Source organism: Oreochromis niloticus, linkage group LG6 (genome assembly GCF_001858045.2).
Source record: "Oreochromis niloticus isolate F11D_XX linkage group LG6, O_niloticus_UMD_NMBU, whole genome shotgun sequence".
Lineage (NCBI taxonomy): Eukaryota > Metazoa > Chordata > Actinopteri > Cichliformes > Cichlidae > Oreochromis > Oreochromis niloticus.
In genome coordinates, this window is record NC_031971.2 from 242,948 (window position 1) to 258,861 (window position 15,914).

A 15,914-nucleotide genomic window follows, 5' to 3' on the forward strand; every position below is an offset into this window, starting at 1 on the left:
ATCCGCGCATGCGCAGACTTTTTGATGGGCGGAGCAATGTAGTCATGCACACTCTGGCTGTGTCCCAATAGGGCTTTGGAGTTGATGTCACTGGAGGTGGGCCACGCCCCCTTTCCGCCATGACAGTAGGCTAGACACAGGATACAGCTTCAGCTATGGTTCGTACGTGTTGTGTTATCAGTTGCAACGTTTGATCACACGATCGTGAAGGCAAGAAGCTGGATAATGGGCTCTCTTTTCATCGTTTTTCAACCTGGAGGCAACGTGAGGGATCCCATGTATCCGATATTACTAAACAAAGACGTCAGGCTTGCATTGCAGCGGTGAGATGAGCGGATCGAGTTCTGTGCAATCCTCAGCTTTTTGTTGGTTTGGTCTCCGCATCTTCTTTCCGGTGAGTTCTAAATTAATTCATATCACTATTAAAATGCTTTTAGTGTTATTTTCAATGTGCTGAGGTCATAGATAGTGAGATAAAACATGCTAATATGTGATGCTGCAGAACCACGTCATGTCATCATGTCGACTGAGTAGCTTATGATTTAGCATTATTGCAGGCAAACCAGCATATGAAATGGATGTAACAAATCCAGACTGGGCACCAACACTGCTCATGGGCCTCTAAAAACATACTAAATTGCTCTCATTGTACACTAATCCGCACATAACTTCCAGATGAATCACACACCTGTCATGTGCACTAATTTTATCTTACAGGCTTTTATGCAGCTGCAGAGTCTGAAGGTGTGCCCCGTGCAGAAGTAATCGATGAAGATCTGACAGAAGAACAACAACAATATTACAATGTCATAGCTGTGGACAGCAGTTGTGTTGGACAAGTGGAGGTTGAGGTACCACCTGTAAATGTGGACAGTGGTGATCGGACAGACAGCATCACAGAAGCTAAAGGGCAGACGAAGCATTGTGTGTGCAATGAACAGGGCAGAGCAGAAATAAACACAACACTGCTTGATAAGATTGTTAAGGTTTGCTGTGTTTTGGTGAATATGTGCCCCAGTGTGGTTGTCAAACCAGCGCCAAATGAAACTTGCTCTTGTTGAGTATTCATAAAGCTGTTGTGTTGCATGTGTAGTTCATTGTAAATAATTGTACTTTGTGTGAAGTAGTTTCAATAAAACAGAAAAGAATAGTATACATGTTTGTTTTTTTTTATTCTTGATCTTATCACATGTACTTAGCAAGTACATAGAAATGAAATGCAAACTATTTACATGGCAACACACAGCTGGCATCAATCTTGAACCACAAAATGAAACATTACAGGCTATTTAGAGCAGCACGTTGTTTGGTGAAGTATTTCCCAACAAGTTCAGGAAGACACACTTTAAGAAAGAAGTCTTGTGCTTGCTTTAAACGTGGTTCCCAGAAATCCACATCAGGGAAGATGCGTATGACAGAAGGTCTCTCTGTGTCCACACAACGAGGTCACAGTGCAGTTTCATTCAGTCGTTGTGAGTGCAGTACCTGAAACACACAAAAACCACTTTTAATAAAAGGTCTGTAATGAACCAAGGCTAATATAGATGGGTTGGCTGTACGTGCAAATCAAAAACTGTAACAAGGAAGTTGTTTAGAAAGTTATCATGTTCAAACCGACTTACCTTTGTCTTAACGACAACGTACAGTTGTCGCAGCGTGGAGGCATAAAGATGGACAAATCTTGCACCCAGCTGTTCGTGAATTGGATGTGGGCCTCCAGGGATTTATAATTCTTAAACTGGTTTGCTGTGTATGCGCTGACTCCACAGACAAGGTATGCAAAGATCGGGATAGGACAAAGGCGGTAAGATAAAATTAGTGCACATGACAGGTGTGTGATTCATCTGGAAGTTATGTGCGGATTAGTGTACAATGAGAGCAATTTAGTATGTTTTTAGAGGCCCATGAGCAGTGTTGGTGCCCAGTCTGGATTTGTTACATCCATTTCATACGCTGGTTTGCCTGCAATAATGCTAAATCATAAGCTACTCAGTCGACATGATGACATGACGTGGTTCTGCAGCATCACACATTAGCATGTTTTATCTCATTATCTATGACCTCAGCACATTGAAAATAACACTAAAAGCATTTTAATAGTGATATGAATTAATTTAGAACTCACCGGAAAGAAGATGCAGAGACCAAACCAACAAAAAGCTGGGGATTGCACAGAACTCGATCCGCTCGTCTCACCGCTGCAATGCAAGCCTGACGTCTTTGTTTAGTAATATCGGATACATGGGATCCCTCACGTTGCCTCCAGGTTGAAAAACGATGAAAAGAGAGCCCATTATCCCGCTTCTTGCCTTCACGATCGTGTGATCAAACGTTGCAACTGATAACACAACACGTACGAACCATAGCTGAAGCTGTATCCTGTGTCTAGCCTACTGTCATGGCGGAAAGGGGCGTGGCCCACCTCCAGTGACATCACGCTCCAAAGCCCTATTCAGGGTATGCACGCTTGAAGTACGCACACTACGCGTACTACGTACGGTGCGTACTACAAGTACGGGAAGTGCGGAAGTGAGAGGCTTGTGAAATGGGACGGTCTAGCCTTCGTCGCGCTGTTCAGGTTGCCTAGCAACCATGATACTAACCGCGAGAAATGTTTCATACAGCTTTGTGTGACAGAAATGAAGGAGAAAAAATGTTTTGTTGGTCATTCATTTTGTCATGACATCACTTTGATTAGTTGAGACCACAGGACTGTAAAACATGATAGTTGGGCTTCATTTCTGTACTGAACAGTCATTTCAAGATTAGTTAGTAAATAATAATTAGCTAATGTTGTTCATGAGACTAAAGTCATCTCACTGTGGTAATGTTAATATAATATGGACAATATTATATGTATTGTCAGATTATATATATGAGCTTGAACTCTGGGTCAAAGATGCAAGTAGCAGTTATTTATATTTCCTATCACCTTAAATCTTCACTCAAAGACAAGTATCTCTGACAGTGTATATACAGATGTATTATATATAAGAGACGAACATTGTTCTTTTAATATGTTGGCATTACTAAATTTGGTTCAATGCTTATATATATGTGTAAAAAGAAAATGTATGAGCTGTGATAACTGTTTCTGATAGAATGAAGAGTAGACTGATATATGAAATATTCCTTTATTGGGTGAGAAAATCAGACCATGTCATAACTGCTTTAAGTCACACAGAATAGATATCAGAGCCTTAAACAGGCTGACTTCTGCTAAATGGGTCAAACTGGGCAGAAAGTATACAAACATATAACATCCTTATAGAATATGATGTAACACTATAGATCAACTTACCTCAGAATATATAAAGCATATAAACAATTACAGCAATATGATGCAACAAACACAGCAGTGCTACTAATCCAAAATACTCAAAGCTTCATAGAACTGAAACAAACATTTATTTTTAGCTCCATTCTGCTGCTGATACATACTTTAGGTTTCTGAATATTAAACTTGTTGCTGCCTTTCATAGTGTGTAACTTGAAGGCCCTGAGTACTTTCTCCCACACTGAAAACACTGGGATGATAACATTATTTGAACATTACCTAATGAGACTGATTCAGGACAGACAGTTATTTTAAACTTTCCTAGCAGTCCTTCACAAACAGGGAACAGTCTGTCTATTCTCTCCATCTGTCCGCTGCTGCTGGCTCTTCCTCCTCCTCTTCCTCACACACTGCTGAGTTTGTCCTGGTGGATCATCAGGGGTGCAAAGCCTCACAGATGATGTGCAGCAGTGGGTCCCTCAGTCTGTCCTCACTCTGGACACTTGCAGTTGTCACACATGGAAATCAAATGTGTGATAAGCTGCAGGATTCAAACACAAGTGCAACTTATAAATACATGTTCATACTTTTATTCCACAATCAGAGAGAAAGAAACAGAGAGAGAGTGCAGGACAGACAGACAGGTGACAGTCTCAGGTGTATACACTGCTACAAAACAGCACAAGAGAAGGAGGATTTAGTGTTTGTGTTATTACGAGTGCTAAACAAGAAGAGTTCCAGATGGTACAGTGGACACATGTGTGACTCCTGTGATTAAAGCATCTTTCTTTCAGCTTAACGAGTGAACCGTCAGCTCGTTCAAACACACGTTAAAGTCCGTTTGGCTCGACACCACCGAACAGAGGCAGCAATATAACATAGCGAACATTAACAGTGCAGTAAATCCTGCTTGTGCCGTGATATTCAGGACTGCAAACCGAGCAGCATCACTGACTTTCAGCTTGTTGTGTTTGTGGATATATGACTGACTTTAATTATGCATAAAATCATCACATTCTCTGTAAGATTAAAGTCAACTATATATATATTTAGAAGTAGAGGCTTTAAAACCAAGTTACCGCTGAAAGTACAAACATCACTAATGTCACATAACTTTGCCGACATGTGGCCAACAGTAATGTTTTAATGTTCTTAAACATTCGCACATAAATAAGTGACATAATGGCCGTTTATCAATGCCCAAGTACGCGAGTACGTACTTGCGTTCTCGGTGAGTACGTACTCGCCGAGAACGCACGGGAGTACGTACCCGCCGAGAACGCGAGCACGGACTCGCGATTTGTACAATTGGAACACCTGCGTACGTGATGATGTCACAGGTCCGGAGTTTTTACTGCCGTCCCCTCTTAATTTAACTGTGAGTAACATGTTATGAAGCTTAACTGTAATCACAGCCAAACCGGTTTACTCAGGAACAAATAAAACACTGAAATAAACCAAACATTAACATTTAGAAGTGATCTAAGTGACTTATATATCATTTTTAACCTCAGTAGTGAAACCTCTATTAATAAAAATAGTGTACATGTACATACGTGTACATACCTTAATAAAAACAAGCAGGTGAGATGTTAGAACGCTTTTATTTCTATTCTAGTGGACACTCAATACTATAGACAGCTGCTGGGGTTTCTTTAACCTGAGTAGTGAGAAGTCCGCGAGCTGGGGGGGGGGCGGGGGGTTGAAAACAATGTGCCGGGAGTCCGCTGTTGAGTTTTGGACGAAATGCATTCTGGGATATATAGCTGTCCCAAGTCCACACCGATGCATGCTCGATAAAACGGGCGGATCGAGAACACATCCGGGACTTTTTCGCGTTCTCGGCTTGATGCGTACTTCGAATTGGAACAGTACTTGGTCTCCGACTGATGACGTATCACGAGTACACGAGAACGCAAGTACGCACAAGTACGCATATTGATAAACGCCCAATATTCAGTACTTACTTTTGACAGTTCACTCTTCGGCCGCTCCCTTCTGCCGTATTTTGCGGCAAAATTATCCACACCCACCGCCGCGCTATGGATTGTGGGATATATGGGGCCACGAAGCGTGCACCGGACCACGCTTGATATTTGGGGAAATCGACAGCGCATTTGGAGTATGCATTTGAAGTACACTTTGAATTGGGACAGCCGTCGTCGCGTGGCGGTGACGTAATCGCACTTGAAATGCGTACTTCAAGCGTGCATACCCTGAATTGGGACACAGCCACTGACTTGCGCGTTTACAACACAGAAGTCCAAACATGGACAAACTAATTTCCCCCAAAAAATTAGGGCTGTCACGATTAACGTGATTAAAATTTTTAACATGCTCAACCCATCTAGAGAGCATAATGAAAAACCTTTGAACAAACTGCCTGAAATGTGTTGACAGAGACATTTCAGGGATTTTGACTCAGTCTGCGCTCCAGATGGGTTAATTGTTAATCGCGTTAGTCATGATGACGGCACATTAAAGCTGACAGCACTAAAAAAAAAAAAAAATAAAGTCGCCAATTTGGGATTTCTTTGGTTTTTAACTGGATGAAAGAGGTAAACCTAAGGATGTAACCAAAGCGGTGTGCCACTTGTGCAGACGTATAATGCGCGCAAAGTACTCAAACGGCTAACTTGCATGAGAATGTACGTGTCCACCATCTGGCTGAGTATGCTAGGCTATCACCAGCTTCTGCAGTTCCATCAACAAGCATTTGGGCACACTCTGAGGAGGGTGCATTTTCTCACAGATGAAAGAGGGTGCTGTTAAAACAGTGCTATTATTTATTTTTTTCTGTTGACTGCTTCTATTAGCTCCATCATTATTAGCAAACTTACTCATGGGCAAACAAACAAATAAATCGCTCTTGTAAAAATGATCGCTGATGGGCTCAGGCTATCGTCGATAGTAGATATATTCGTCCAATCGCCCAACCCTTGTATGAACCCTACTTCCGGGTCCAAACTGGTCTGCGTTTATTAAGGCTGTTGTGTTTTTAACATGTTTTATTGCTTTGTATCTTGTTCTCTTTAATATGAACAAGCCCCTAAAAAAAGGCTGTGATCACTGTCGGCCTTTCTCTGTTTTTATTACCACTGTTCGTTTTAAAGCTCAGTTTTTAAAACTTTACGAAGTAACTACAGCCCAGCCCATGCAGCAGTAAAAACTAACCTCATATTGTGGATGGATTATCTCAATTGTTCTCCTGACTAAAGTTTGGTTCGTTTACAGCATCCTGCCATGCAGTTGCATTTGTCCCTAACCATTGGGAACCCTCACATTAACTTTTATTGAATGGAAAAAAATTAGCGTTCATCCTCCAGCTTCACCGTGTTTATATTATGCTAACCATCACGTAGCACATCATTATATACACACTAGCCCAGCTTCAGTACCCTACAAACATCACTGCTGTTTAGTTTTCTGCCTTCATTTATGTCTGAAGTGATAGCACAGCTATACGTTTTAATTTTTCAGAAATCCCTCAGTCAGAACATGGTATATTATTTAATCTTAAAAATTTTGGGGAGAGACTTCCCACATACCACTAGAGGGAGCTCCTGTACTACCAGTGGTGCACGTACCACAGTTTGAGAACGATTGTACTAGAGGACATCAGGCTCTCAGGCCACCCTTACATAGTCTGTTTCTGATTGTTTGGTCAGAGACATTAACAACAATCCTTATGTAGGTCTTGACTTTCAGTAGTATCAATGTTTGTACAAGTAATGTTTATATGTTGATTCATGGTCTTCTTCGGGGGGGGGGTATCTGCTATAAAAAGACAAGGCCAGGAAAATCTCCTTCATATTTTTCTGTGTTTTATCTTCAGTTACTTTGACACAATGGCATCTGCTGTGATGCTTGCATCCCTGATGAAGTCTCAGAAGTGTTACCTTTATTTTTATACCTAGATAGTTTACACTATTTCTCTATTGCAGAGAAAGTGTCAAATAGTTTGGAATTAAATACTTGTAATTTAAAAGGTTTCGGGGGTGCTTTCGACAGTACATATCCAAGATAAATGACCATAAGTATAATATTTCTGACAGAATAAAATTAAATTGAATCTAATCAGGACTTTCTGAATCAGAATCAGAATTAAATGCTTCAGTTTTGAAAATCTTGGATTTAGCGTAGCTGTCTTTTTTGATTTTACCTCAGAACTCCTATGCAAGCAGTGCTCTGGTTAAACTGTGGCCATTTACCACCTGTATCATTATGTATTTTCTATACTGTAGTTGAAGCTGGTCAACCCCACGCAGTACCGCTTTGAGCATCTGGCCACACAGCTGAAGTGGCGACTGCAGGAGGGCCGTGGCGAAGCTGTCTACCAGATAGGAGTAGAAGACAATGGTCTGCTAGTCGGCCTGACTGAGGCTGATATGAAGGCCTCACTCAACACTTTAAAGAAGATGGCAGAGAAGTAGGTCATCTTGTACAATTTATTTGCTGACATTAAGACATCACCAAAGAATATATATAAGTGTCTTCACTCTGGTGTCACTCATTAGTTTTGGGCTCCACAATGTTAGTGTTTTGACTGTCATGCTGGTTCTTTTGCAGCCAGAAATTACTATGTTTGGAGGACAGGGTGGCATGCTAAGTATCTGCTAAGCTTAGCAAGCTTGGTTAGCAAGCTTCATTCATAATATGGATCAGTGTAACATGTAGATTACTGATCCTGATTTTCTGGGGAAACATCGAGCCATTCCCAGGCCATCTGTTGGATGTAATCTCTCCAGTAGGTCCTGGGTCTACGCTGGACATGCCTAGCCTGAACACTTTATCCAGGAGGCGACAGTCTCAGCTGGCACCTTTCAATGTGAAGTAATACCAGCCTATCTGAGCCCCTCCTGAATAACTGAACTCCTTATCCACCCTTTGGAGAAAGTTCATTTCCACTGCTTGTATCCTTGATCTCATTCTTATAGTGTTAACAAAAACATCAGGACTAGATTAACAAATTTATTTATCAGCAACAGTGCTTCATCTGGTGACATGACTTGACATGACATGAAAGTTTGGAAGGAGCCACCCAACTCCATCAATATATGTCAAACCATGAGCTCCATGAATCCTTACAGTCTGGCTTCAGAACACACCACAGGACTGAGACGACTCTTATCAAAAGAGCTAATGACATCATGACAGTTGATTTTGGCCACATCAGTATCCTCAAGTTCCCAGATCTTTCTGCAGCCTTTGGCACTTTTTCTTACACCATCCAGCTTTCACATGTATCCAGATATCTTGTCCTCACTGGTACTGTAATCTCCTGCTTTCAGTCCTACCTCTCCAACCCAACACAGTTTGTCACTGCAGAAGGCTCCCACTCCACGTCTGCCCTGGTTAACCACGTTGTGTCTCAATTCAATTCAGTTCAATTCAATTCAATTCAATCTTATTTATATAGCGCCAAATCACAACAACAGTCGCCTGAAAGGCGCTTTATATTGCACAGTAGATTGTACAATAATAGGTTCTGTGCTTGGACCCCTTCACTTCACCATCTATATGCTCTCTCTTGGTCAGATCATGTGCTGCCATGGTCTCTGCCTTTGTTCCTATGATGATGACACACAATGTTATCTTGGCACCAAACCCTCCACCCAGTTACCCCCGCAATTGCTTGTCAAATGTCTGCATTGCTTCAGAACATGGATGTCATCTAACCTACTTAACCCTAGAACACTATCGCTATAAATAGTAACACAATCACTAATGCCGGGTGATTTTTACCCGATATAATATAACCAATAAAAAGTAATCAAATATATCAAAATATGACAACACATGACAAATTAGAGTGGTCGTCTTTTACTTTCAACTGTGCCATGTCTAACAAAATGAAAAAAAAACCTCCTAAAACAAAATAATGACTCTGGAAAGCTGGTCTTTGGTCCACCCATTCCTGGGAAATTTGAGACTTCCCTGGTGAAGGCACAGGCTCCTTGACACGCAAACAGCTGCAGGAGAGAGAAATCATGTAAATGTATTTGCTCGGGTATAAATCACCCGGCGATAGTGTTCTAGGGTTAAGCATCAATAGTAATAAAACTGATCTCTTGGTTCTGGCCCCCAAAGCCCTACTGTGGAAAACTGGTGTTCCACTCATTGTCGCAGACAGACACCTCATCTCACCTTCTCCAGAAGTTCACAACCTGGGTGTTGTTTTGGACTCTGCACTTTAAGTCCAGGCTCATATCCAATCTGCCACAATCTCTCTCAACTTTGGCCATCACTCACTGACTCAGATAACTTCATCCATGAAGGCTCTGTCACCACCTGGCTGGATTACTGCAGCCAGGTGCAACTACTGCCCTGTTCAGAATGTCCAGCAACCCCCTGGACAGGCATTGTCCAAAACTCAGCACTTTCTAACACACACTAAGCTCTGGCATTAGAGAAGGTTCAGTATATCAGTATTGATTATTAAATCTGTAATGCGACTTATCCCATCGCAATCCTACTTAAAGTACTAATAACCCAACTCTATGCTGTACTCACCATTAGCAGTCTTGCTAATCTTGAATGTTCTAATGTTTGTTTATTTATTTAATTATTTTTTGATAGAAATGTAAAGCACTTTTAATTTTTGTAGTTAACTTTCCACACATGACACAGAATGCCTAAGTACATTTTCTTAGGTAGATAAATCTACAATCATTAGGCAGGTTTCCAGTCACTGTTTGAAATAAATTGAAACTGGGAGAAGCCATCTAAGAAAAATTATTACTGCTTTGCTCAATAAATTGATTGGGATCAGTGTAAACTAAATGAAAATTGAATGATAAAACTTAAGTCTTTTTCTTTCATTTCAGAGTCGGGGCTGACATCACTCTCCTCCGAGAGAGGGAGGTTGACTACGACTCAGACAGAAACACGCGCAAAATTGCAGAAGTCCTTGTTCGAAAAGTTCCTGATGATCAGCAGGTAAGAGTCTGTCTGTTACACATGGTAGAGGAAAAAGAGTCCAGTTGAATCTGACAAAACAACAGTGGTGTCAAAATACACCAATACTCTAAAAAGGATCACAGCATTGCCCATTTAGACCTTAACTATAAAGAGCACCAGGGGATCTGTTTTTAAACAGTGCTGTTTAATGGTTATGAAAATATGATCCCATTTTCTGTCTTGCTGTTTTGGTCTGCAACAGTTCCTGGATCTGCGGGTGGCAGTGCTAGGCAATGTGGACTCTGGGAAGTCAACCTTGCTGGGTGTCCTGACACAAGGCGAGTTGGACAATGGACGAGGCCGTGCACGGCTCAACCTTTTCAGACATTTGCACGAGATCCAGACTGGACGCACCTCCAGTATCAGCTTTGAGATCTTGGGCTTCAACAGCAAAGGAGAGGTAATCCCTTTGCCACTTAGGATATTAGCAATAATCAGAAGTTTACATTCACTATGGACACGTATTCTTGCTAACTTGGGGCTATTAGTGATTTCTTTGAACTGTGCTTTTTCCAGGGTGGAATGATTGTACAGTATACATCTTTAATGACTTTAAAAACAACAAATTTAAATCTTTTAACAAGTGGTGTAGATGGTTCTAGTGTCTTTTAACTTGATATTAATTTCTCGTCACATTTTTGGAACAGCTTTGTAACTATTTAAAGTTCAGTTTGAAATTTTGCATAATGCTCTTCTTTTACCATTGCTAAATTATTTAAATGTGTTAAGGACTGTATTCTATTATCTTTTGTTTATTAGTAGGTTCTAAAATATATTTTGCCTTCACAATCTGTAATGAAATCCTGAAAATAGTAATAATAATAATAAAGATTTATGGTGTATAACAATTTCACCTTTAGAAGCCCCAAATATCTTATCATGCCCATGACAAGTGTATGGAAACCTTTTATTACAACTATATATCAGATATTGACTAATTTATTTCATGGGTCATATTTCTGCTTTCTAGATTGGCCTCTCATCATAGTGATAAATGCAGTATGTCAGACACAGTGAAGAACTACAGCATTAGAAATTTGGCATGTATATTTTTAATGTGCTGCCTAATTGATTCTCTACCTGACTCTTAAAAATCAGTCAGGTAGAGAAAAAACCTTTTGTGGTTGTTGTTGCCATTGCTGCACACCACAACTCAGGGTATTAGCATATTTATATTTGTAAACAATCCCTGACAATAAACAATCAGACTGTAAAAACAAAACAAAAGACGTGTTTTATTTCAATTCTGTCCTTTGGTGCAGCCTGTCTTGTATGTTACCTGTAAAAGGTTGTGAACTACAGTGAGTCCAGGACAGCTGAGGAGATCTGCGAAAGTTCTTCCAAGATGATCACCTTCATCGACCTTGCGGGACACCACAAATATCTAAAGACCACCATCTTCGGCCTCACAAGCTATTGCCCTGACTTTGCCATGCTGGTGGTGAGCGCTAACACTGGTATTGGTAAGTAGTCTGTGTTTTTTTTTTTTTTTAATCTAAAACAATTTAGAGCCACCGATTTACCCATCCAGTCAATTGAGAACATACAAACTCCAGAAAAAATGGCCCAGGAATACCAAGAACCTTTTTTTAGAGACTTAACAACTGCATCGCTATGTCCAAAAGATAAAAATTTTATGTGTAAATTTTGTAGGAATATTGTTTCTAGTTGGACCTGTTTGTGGTAGGGTTGTTTCACTCTTCCAGCGCCTTAACCCAAACTGATAAGTTATGAACAGAGCAGGTTTCTCTTTGATTGTGTAGGATTTCATTTAATAAAGACATTATCTAGGACTTAGTTAGATAAAAGAGGTGTCATGACGTGGTATAAAAGATACAAAAAACAAAGGAGATGTATTGTCTGTCCAAACACATTTGTATGCTACCTGCTCGGATCACTTGGAACCCCGGGCGAGTAGGTACTAAAAAGTACCTGGTAACAGGAAGTAATGGAAAACCCTAAAAAAATTGGCGAACCGTGCCGATTTGATCTGACTAGGTACTAATGGAAAAAGGGCCTTGAATTCTGTTTTTAGAATTATTCTTTACTTGCTCTAAGACCATTATGCGACCATCTGGGCTGCAGCTGAAAGAATAAAAACTAAAACTGTCAAACAGAATACTCATTTACACCTCATCAGAATCTCCCGTGTCTTAATGATAGAGGCACTGACAAGTCTGTTAACATTTTTACAAGCTTTTCTTCATGTGTCAGATAGGCTACGCTTTATTAATAAAGCACCTCTTTTCTAGTCTTACTGACTCATTTAAGGCACAGAGTGATTTCAACAATAATCCACTATACAGTTATTTTTTCCCCTCCACTGCTAATCCTGTTTATCAGTGTTAGGGTAAGTGAATCCAGATAACTGAAAGATACCCTTGAACTCGCTTTATAGTATAGAGTCGAGGCCTCTGATGACTTTCTAGACACAAATAATTTGAATATTTAAAAATTAAATAGAATTGTTCTCACTTGGATCCAACTGCCTTGTTATGTTTAGATTTCTTATGCACATAAGAGGCGAAACATCACAAGACAAGTGTTCTGGGTAATTGAGTATTTTATTTTTTCCTCCATCCAGCTGGTACAACTAGGGAACACCTGGGCTTGGCCATGGCGCTGAAAGTTCCTATCTTCATTGTAGTCAGTAAAGTGGACCTGTGTTCCCGAGGCACTGTGGAGCGAACAGTCAGACAACTAGAGCGAGTTCTGAAGCAGCCAGGCTGCAACAAGGTGCCCATGGTGGTGTTGAACCCTGACGATGCTGTGACTGCGGCACAGCAGTTCACCCAGTCCACATGGTGAGTAAAAATACTCAATACTTATCAGCCACTGTGCATGGTGGACAATAGCCTAATTGTACAGTGTATACAGCAGTATAAAAAAATAAACTAATAAATAGATAAAGCAGTATATAGTGCCGCAGAAATGATAAGTGAAGGTCATGAAAATACTGCTACGATACACAAAGCACAGAATAGCTGTTCTGTACTGGAAAATAACATTTTCGGAAAACTTGTTTAAAGTCGAATTCAAGAATCGCATTGCATTTTGGGTAATCACCACAATGTTGTTGTTCATGCACATCCAAAGCAAAGACAGACACCAACAGATAATATGGAGGAAAAGAAACTAATGACCACTAATATTAATATTGCACTGTAATAGGGACAGGGATAGCTCAGTAGGTAGAGTGGTGGCCCCATGATTGGAATTTCGGGGGTTCGATTCCACTGAACGGCTACCCTGAGGTACACCTGAGCAAGGTACCGTCCCTACTACACACTGCTCCCTGGGCGCCCAATGGCTGCCCACTGCTTCACTGAGTGAATGGGTTAAATGCAGAGAGGAATTTCCCCACGGGGATCAATAAAGTATACATTATTATCATTATAATAGTGACTTTACATGTTCTACCTAGTAGTTGCTCTAAACTGTATTGTAAATCTTAAAAGTAAAAGTCATTCATACATGAAATACGTTTGTCTTTTGTTGTGGCTCAGTTGATTATAGCACTTTGTGTTCTGGTGCAGGAGCTTGTAGTTTCTTTGTTCTCCATTTAACTGGTCAGGGATTTCCACAAAAACTTTTATGTGTCCAAGATGTAACATTGTAGCAGGATCTCACTGCTACTTTTCATATGCTGGTTTGCCTAAAACACATCATAAAGCTATGGTTCAGCAGCACTACAGTCTGTAACAGCTACATGTATGCCTGAATTGTAATAGCACCCAGTCAAGAACGCAGTATCACATTGCAGAAGCTGTTAAACAAAACCAAGATTTTATTTGATTCTAGCTATGCTGCTATGTAGCAAAAGCCAAAACTACTACATCTACGGTCTGTAACATAGCAACAGTACTACCACATGTAACTAAAACAGTTAAATAATTTACCTGAATGACAATGCCATGGTCACATGAACATGTGTTCTTGAAGGTAATGTTTTTCTTTCTTCTAACTGCTACCTGAGCTCCTTGTTGCTGCTTCAAATCTAGAAAAGGGAAAAGCCTTATTCCATTTCAATAAGAGCTTTGATTCTGGTATATGTATGGTGACCCTACCATACATACACCAACACAGCAGCTCACTTTTCTGATGAGTTCCTAATATACTGAGTTTAACTTTGAAACCCCAAAACAGCATGTGTATATCCCATTATCAACTTGTATTTCTATTAAGAACGGTTTTGCGTTGGTTAATTCACAATCTATTCATGATTGTGAATAGATTCACAATCTATTCATGATTGTGAATTCACTTATCTGTATGTCCACAGTGGAAAAATATAACACTTAATGTACTTAATTTTCACTTCACTGTGTGTGTGTGTGTGTGTGTGTGTGTGTGTGTGTGTGTGTGTGTGTGTGTGTGTGTGTGTTTGGCTGGATGCACATTTGCAGCATTACACCCATTTTTACCCTTTCCAGTGTGTCTGGTAAGAGTCTGGACCTCCTGAAGGTTTTTTTGAACATTCTTCCTCCACTGAGCAACAGCAAAGAGCAGGAAGAGCTGATGCAGCAGCTCACTGAGTTTCAGGTATACAAACCCACATACACACAGATTCATTTTTTCCATCACTTCTGGTGACATAACACTGTACTTAAATGTAATTATTTCCTTTACAGATATTTTGAAATTTGAAATATTTATTTCCTTATATACGTGTGTATATAAGGAAGTTGAGTTCCCACAGTACCAATGAGTAAACAGATATTTCTCCCCACAACATCAGTTCAATAATTAGAGATCATTTGGATGATATGAACATGATTTATTGTGACAGATAAAGTAATGTATTTGGCGATTAGACTCTAATGGACCATCATGGCAGAAGAGGGGTGATATGAGTTAGGATAAGACCTCCCCCAGTCTAGATGGTTGTGGTCTGATCGGTTGCACGAATGAGAACCTGAAAGAGGGAATGACAGAGCACTGAGATTTAAACCACGCAGAGTGGCTGATTGGCTCAAAGAAGGCGGTCAAGAAGATGACTGGATTAGTGTAATGATGACAGTACTGAGTTTCACAGCATGGGAAAGTGGCAGTGAAGTAACGAACAAGCTTAGTAGCCAAACACCCAGGAAAGCAAGCAGATGAATTATTATATTACTGCAGGTGCATTCGCAGTCTTACTACCACTCTTGCAGCATCTATTTACCACAGTGTAAGCATAGGGTAAAGAATATGTTAGGTAGTAACTCTGGTGGGCTCAGGTAGCAGAACACGCAGACACCAGGGGTCAAAGGAATTTGCAAAGAAAAGCGTCTGGACTTCTTTAAGTTGCTTGAAGACGTTTCACCTCTCATCCGAGAAGCTTCTTCAGTTCTAAGGTCAAATGGCCGAGAGTCCCAGATTTAAACCCAGTGGGAGTATCCCCCCAAAGAGGGACAAAGGACCCCCTGGTGATCCTCTAATCACATGAGCCAAGGTGTGAAAGCGGGTGTGGGACCTAATCAGCCAGGGTTTCGGGTGAGCTCATTGTGAAACCTGGCCCCACCTTGTCATGTGAATTCCTGAGGTCAGATGGCCCAGGATGTGAGTGGGTGTTAAGGCGTCTGGGAAGGGAACTCAAAACTGGATTATAGATGGCAGACAGTTGGTGTCGTAATTCTTTGCAAATTCCTTTGACTACGATGACCTGGGTGACTGAGAACCTTCACAGACATGCAGA

At 40.6% G+C, this 15,914-nt stretch overlaps 2 protein-coding genes and 1 long non-coding RNA gene across 3 annotated transcripts in view; 2 read left to right on the plus strand and 1 right to left on the minus strand.

Moving 5' to 3' along the window:
* Positions 1-15,914, plus strand: part of LOC100711262 (malate dehydrogenase, cytoplasmic) — an 868,968-nt gene that overhangs the window by 42,201 nt on the left and 810,853 nt on the right. The gene's annotated exons all lie outside the window — the stretch shown is intronic.
* LOC100698010 (GTP-binding protein 2) overlaps positions 1-15,914 on the plus strand; it is a 197,783-nt gene that overhangs the window by 4,223 nt on the left and 177,646 nt on the right. Inside the window, exons 3-8 of the mRNA XM_025908330.1 lie at positions 7,522-7,706; positions 10,105-10,216; positions 10,440-10,637; positions 11,526-11,700; positions 12,822-13,041; positions 14,644-14,779. Coding sequence (XP_025764115.1) covers positions 7,522-7,706; positions 10,105-10,216; positions 10,440-10,637; positions 11,526-11,700; positions 12,822-13,041; positions 14,644-14,779 — 1,026 coding nt within the window. The remainder of the gene's footprint in view (positions 1-7,521; positions 7,707-10,104; positions 10,217-10,439; positions 10,638-11,525; positions 11,701-12,821; positions 13,042-14,643; positions 14,780-15,914) is intronic.
* On the minus strand, positions 1,423-2,173 carry LOC112847196 (uncharacterized). Its single transcript, XR_003220605.1, has 3 exons — positions 2,126-2,173; positions 1,623-1,757; positions 1,423-1,485 (listed from the first exon to the last, which is right to left on the minus strand). It is a non-coding gene; the product is annotated as an uncharacterized LOC112847196 (long non-coding RNA).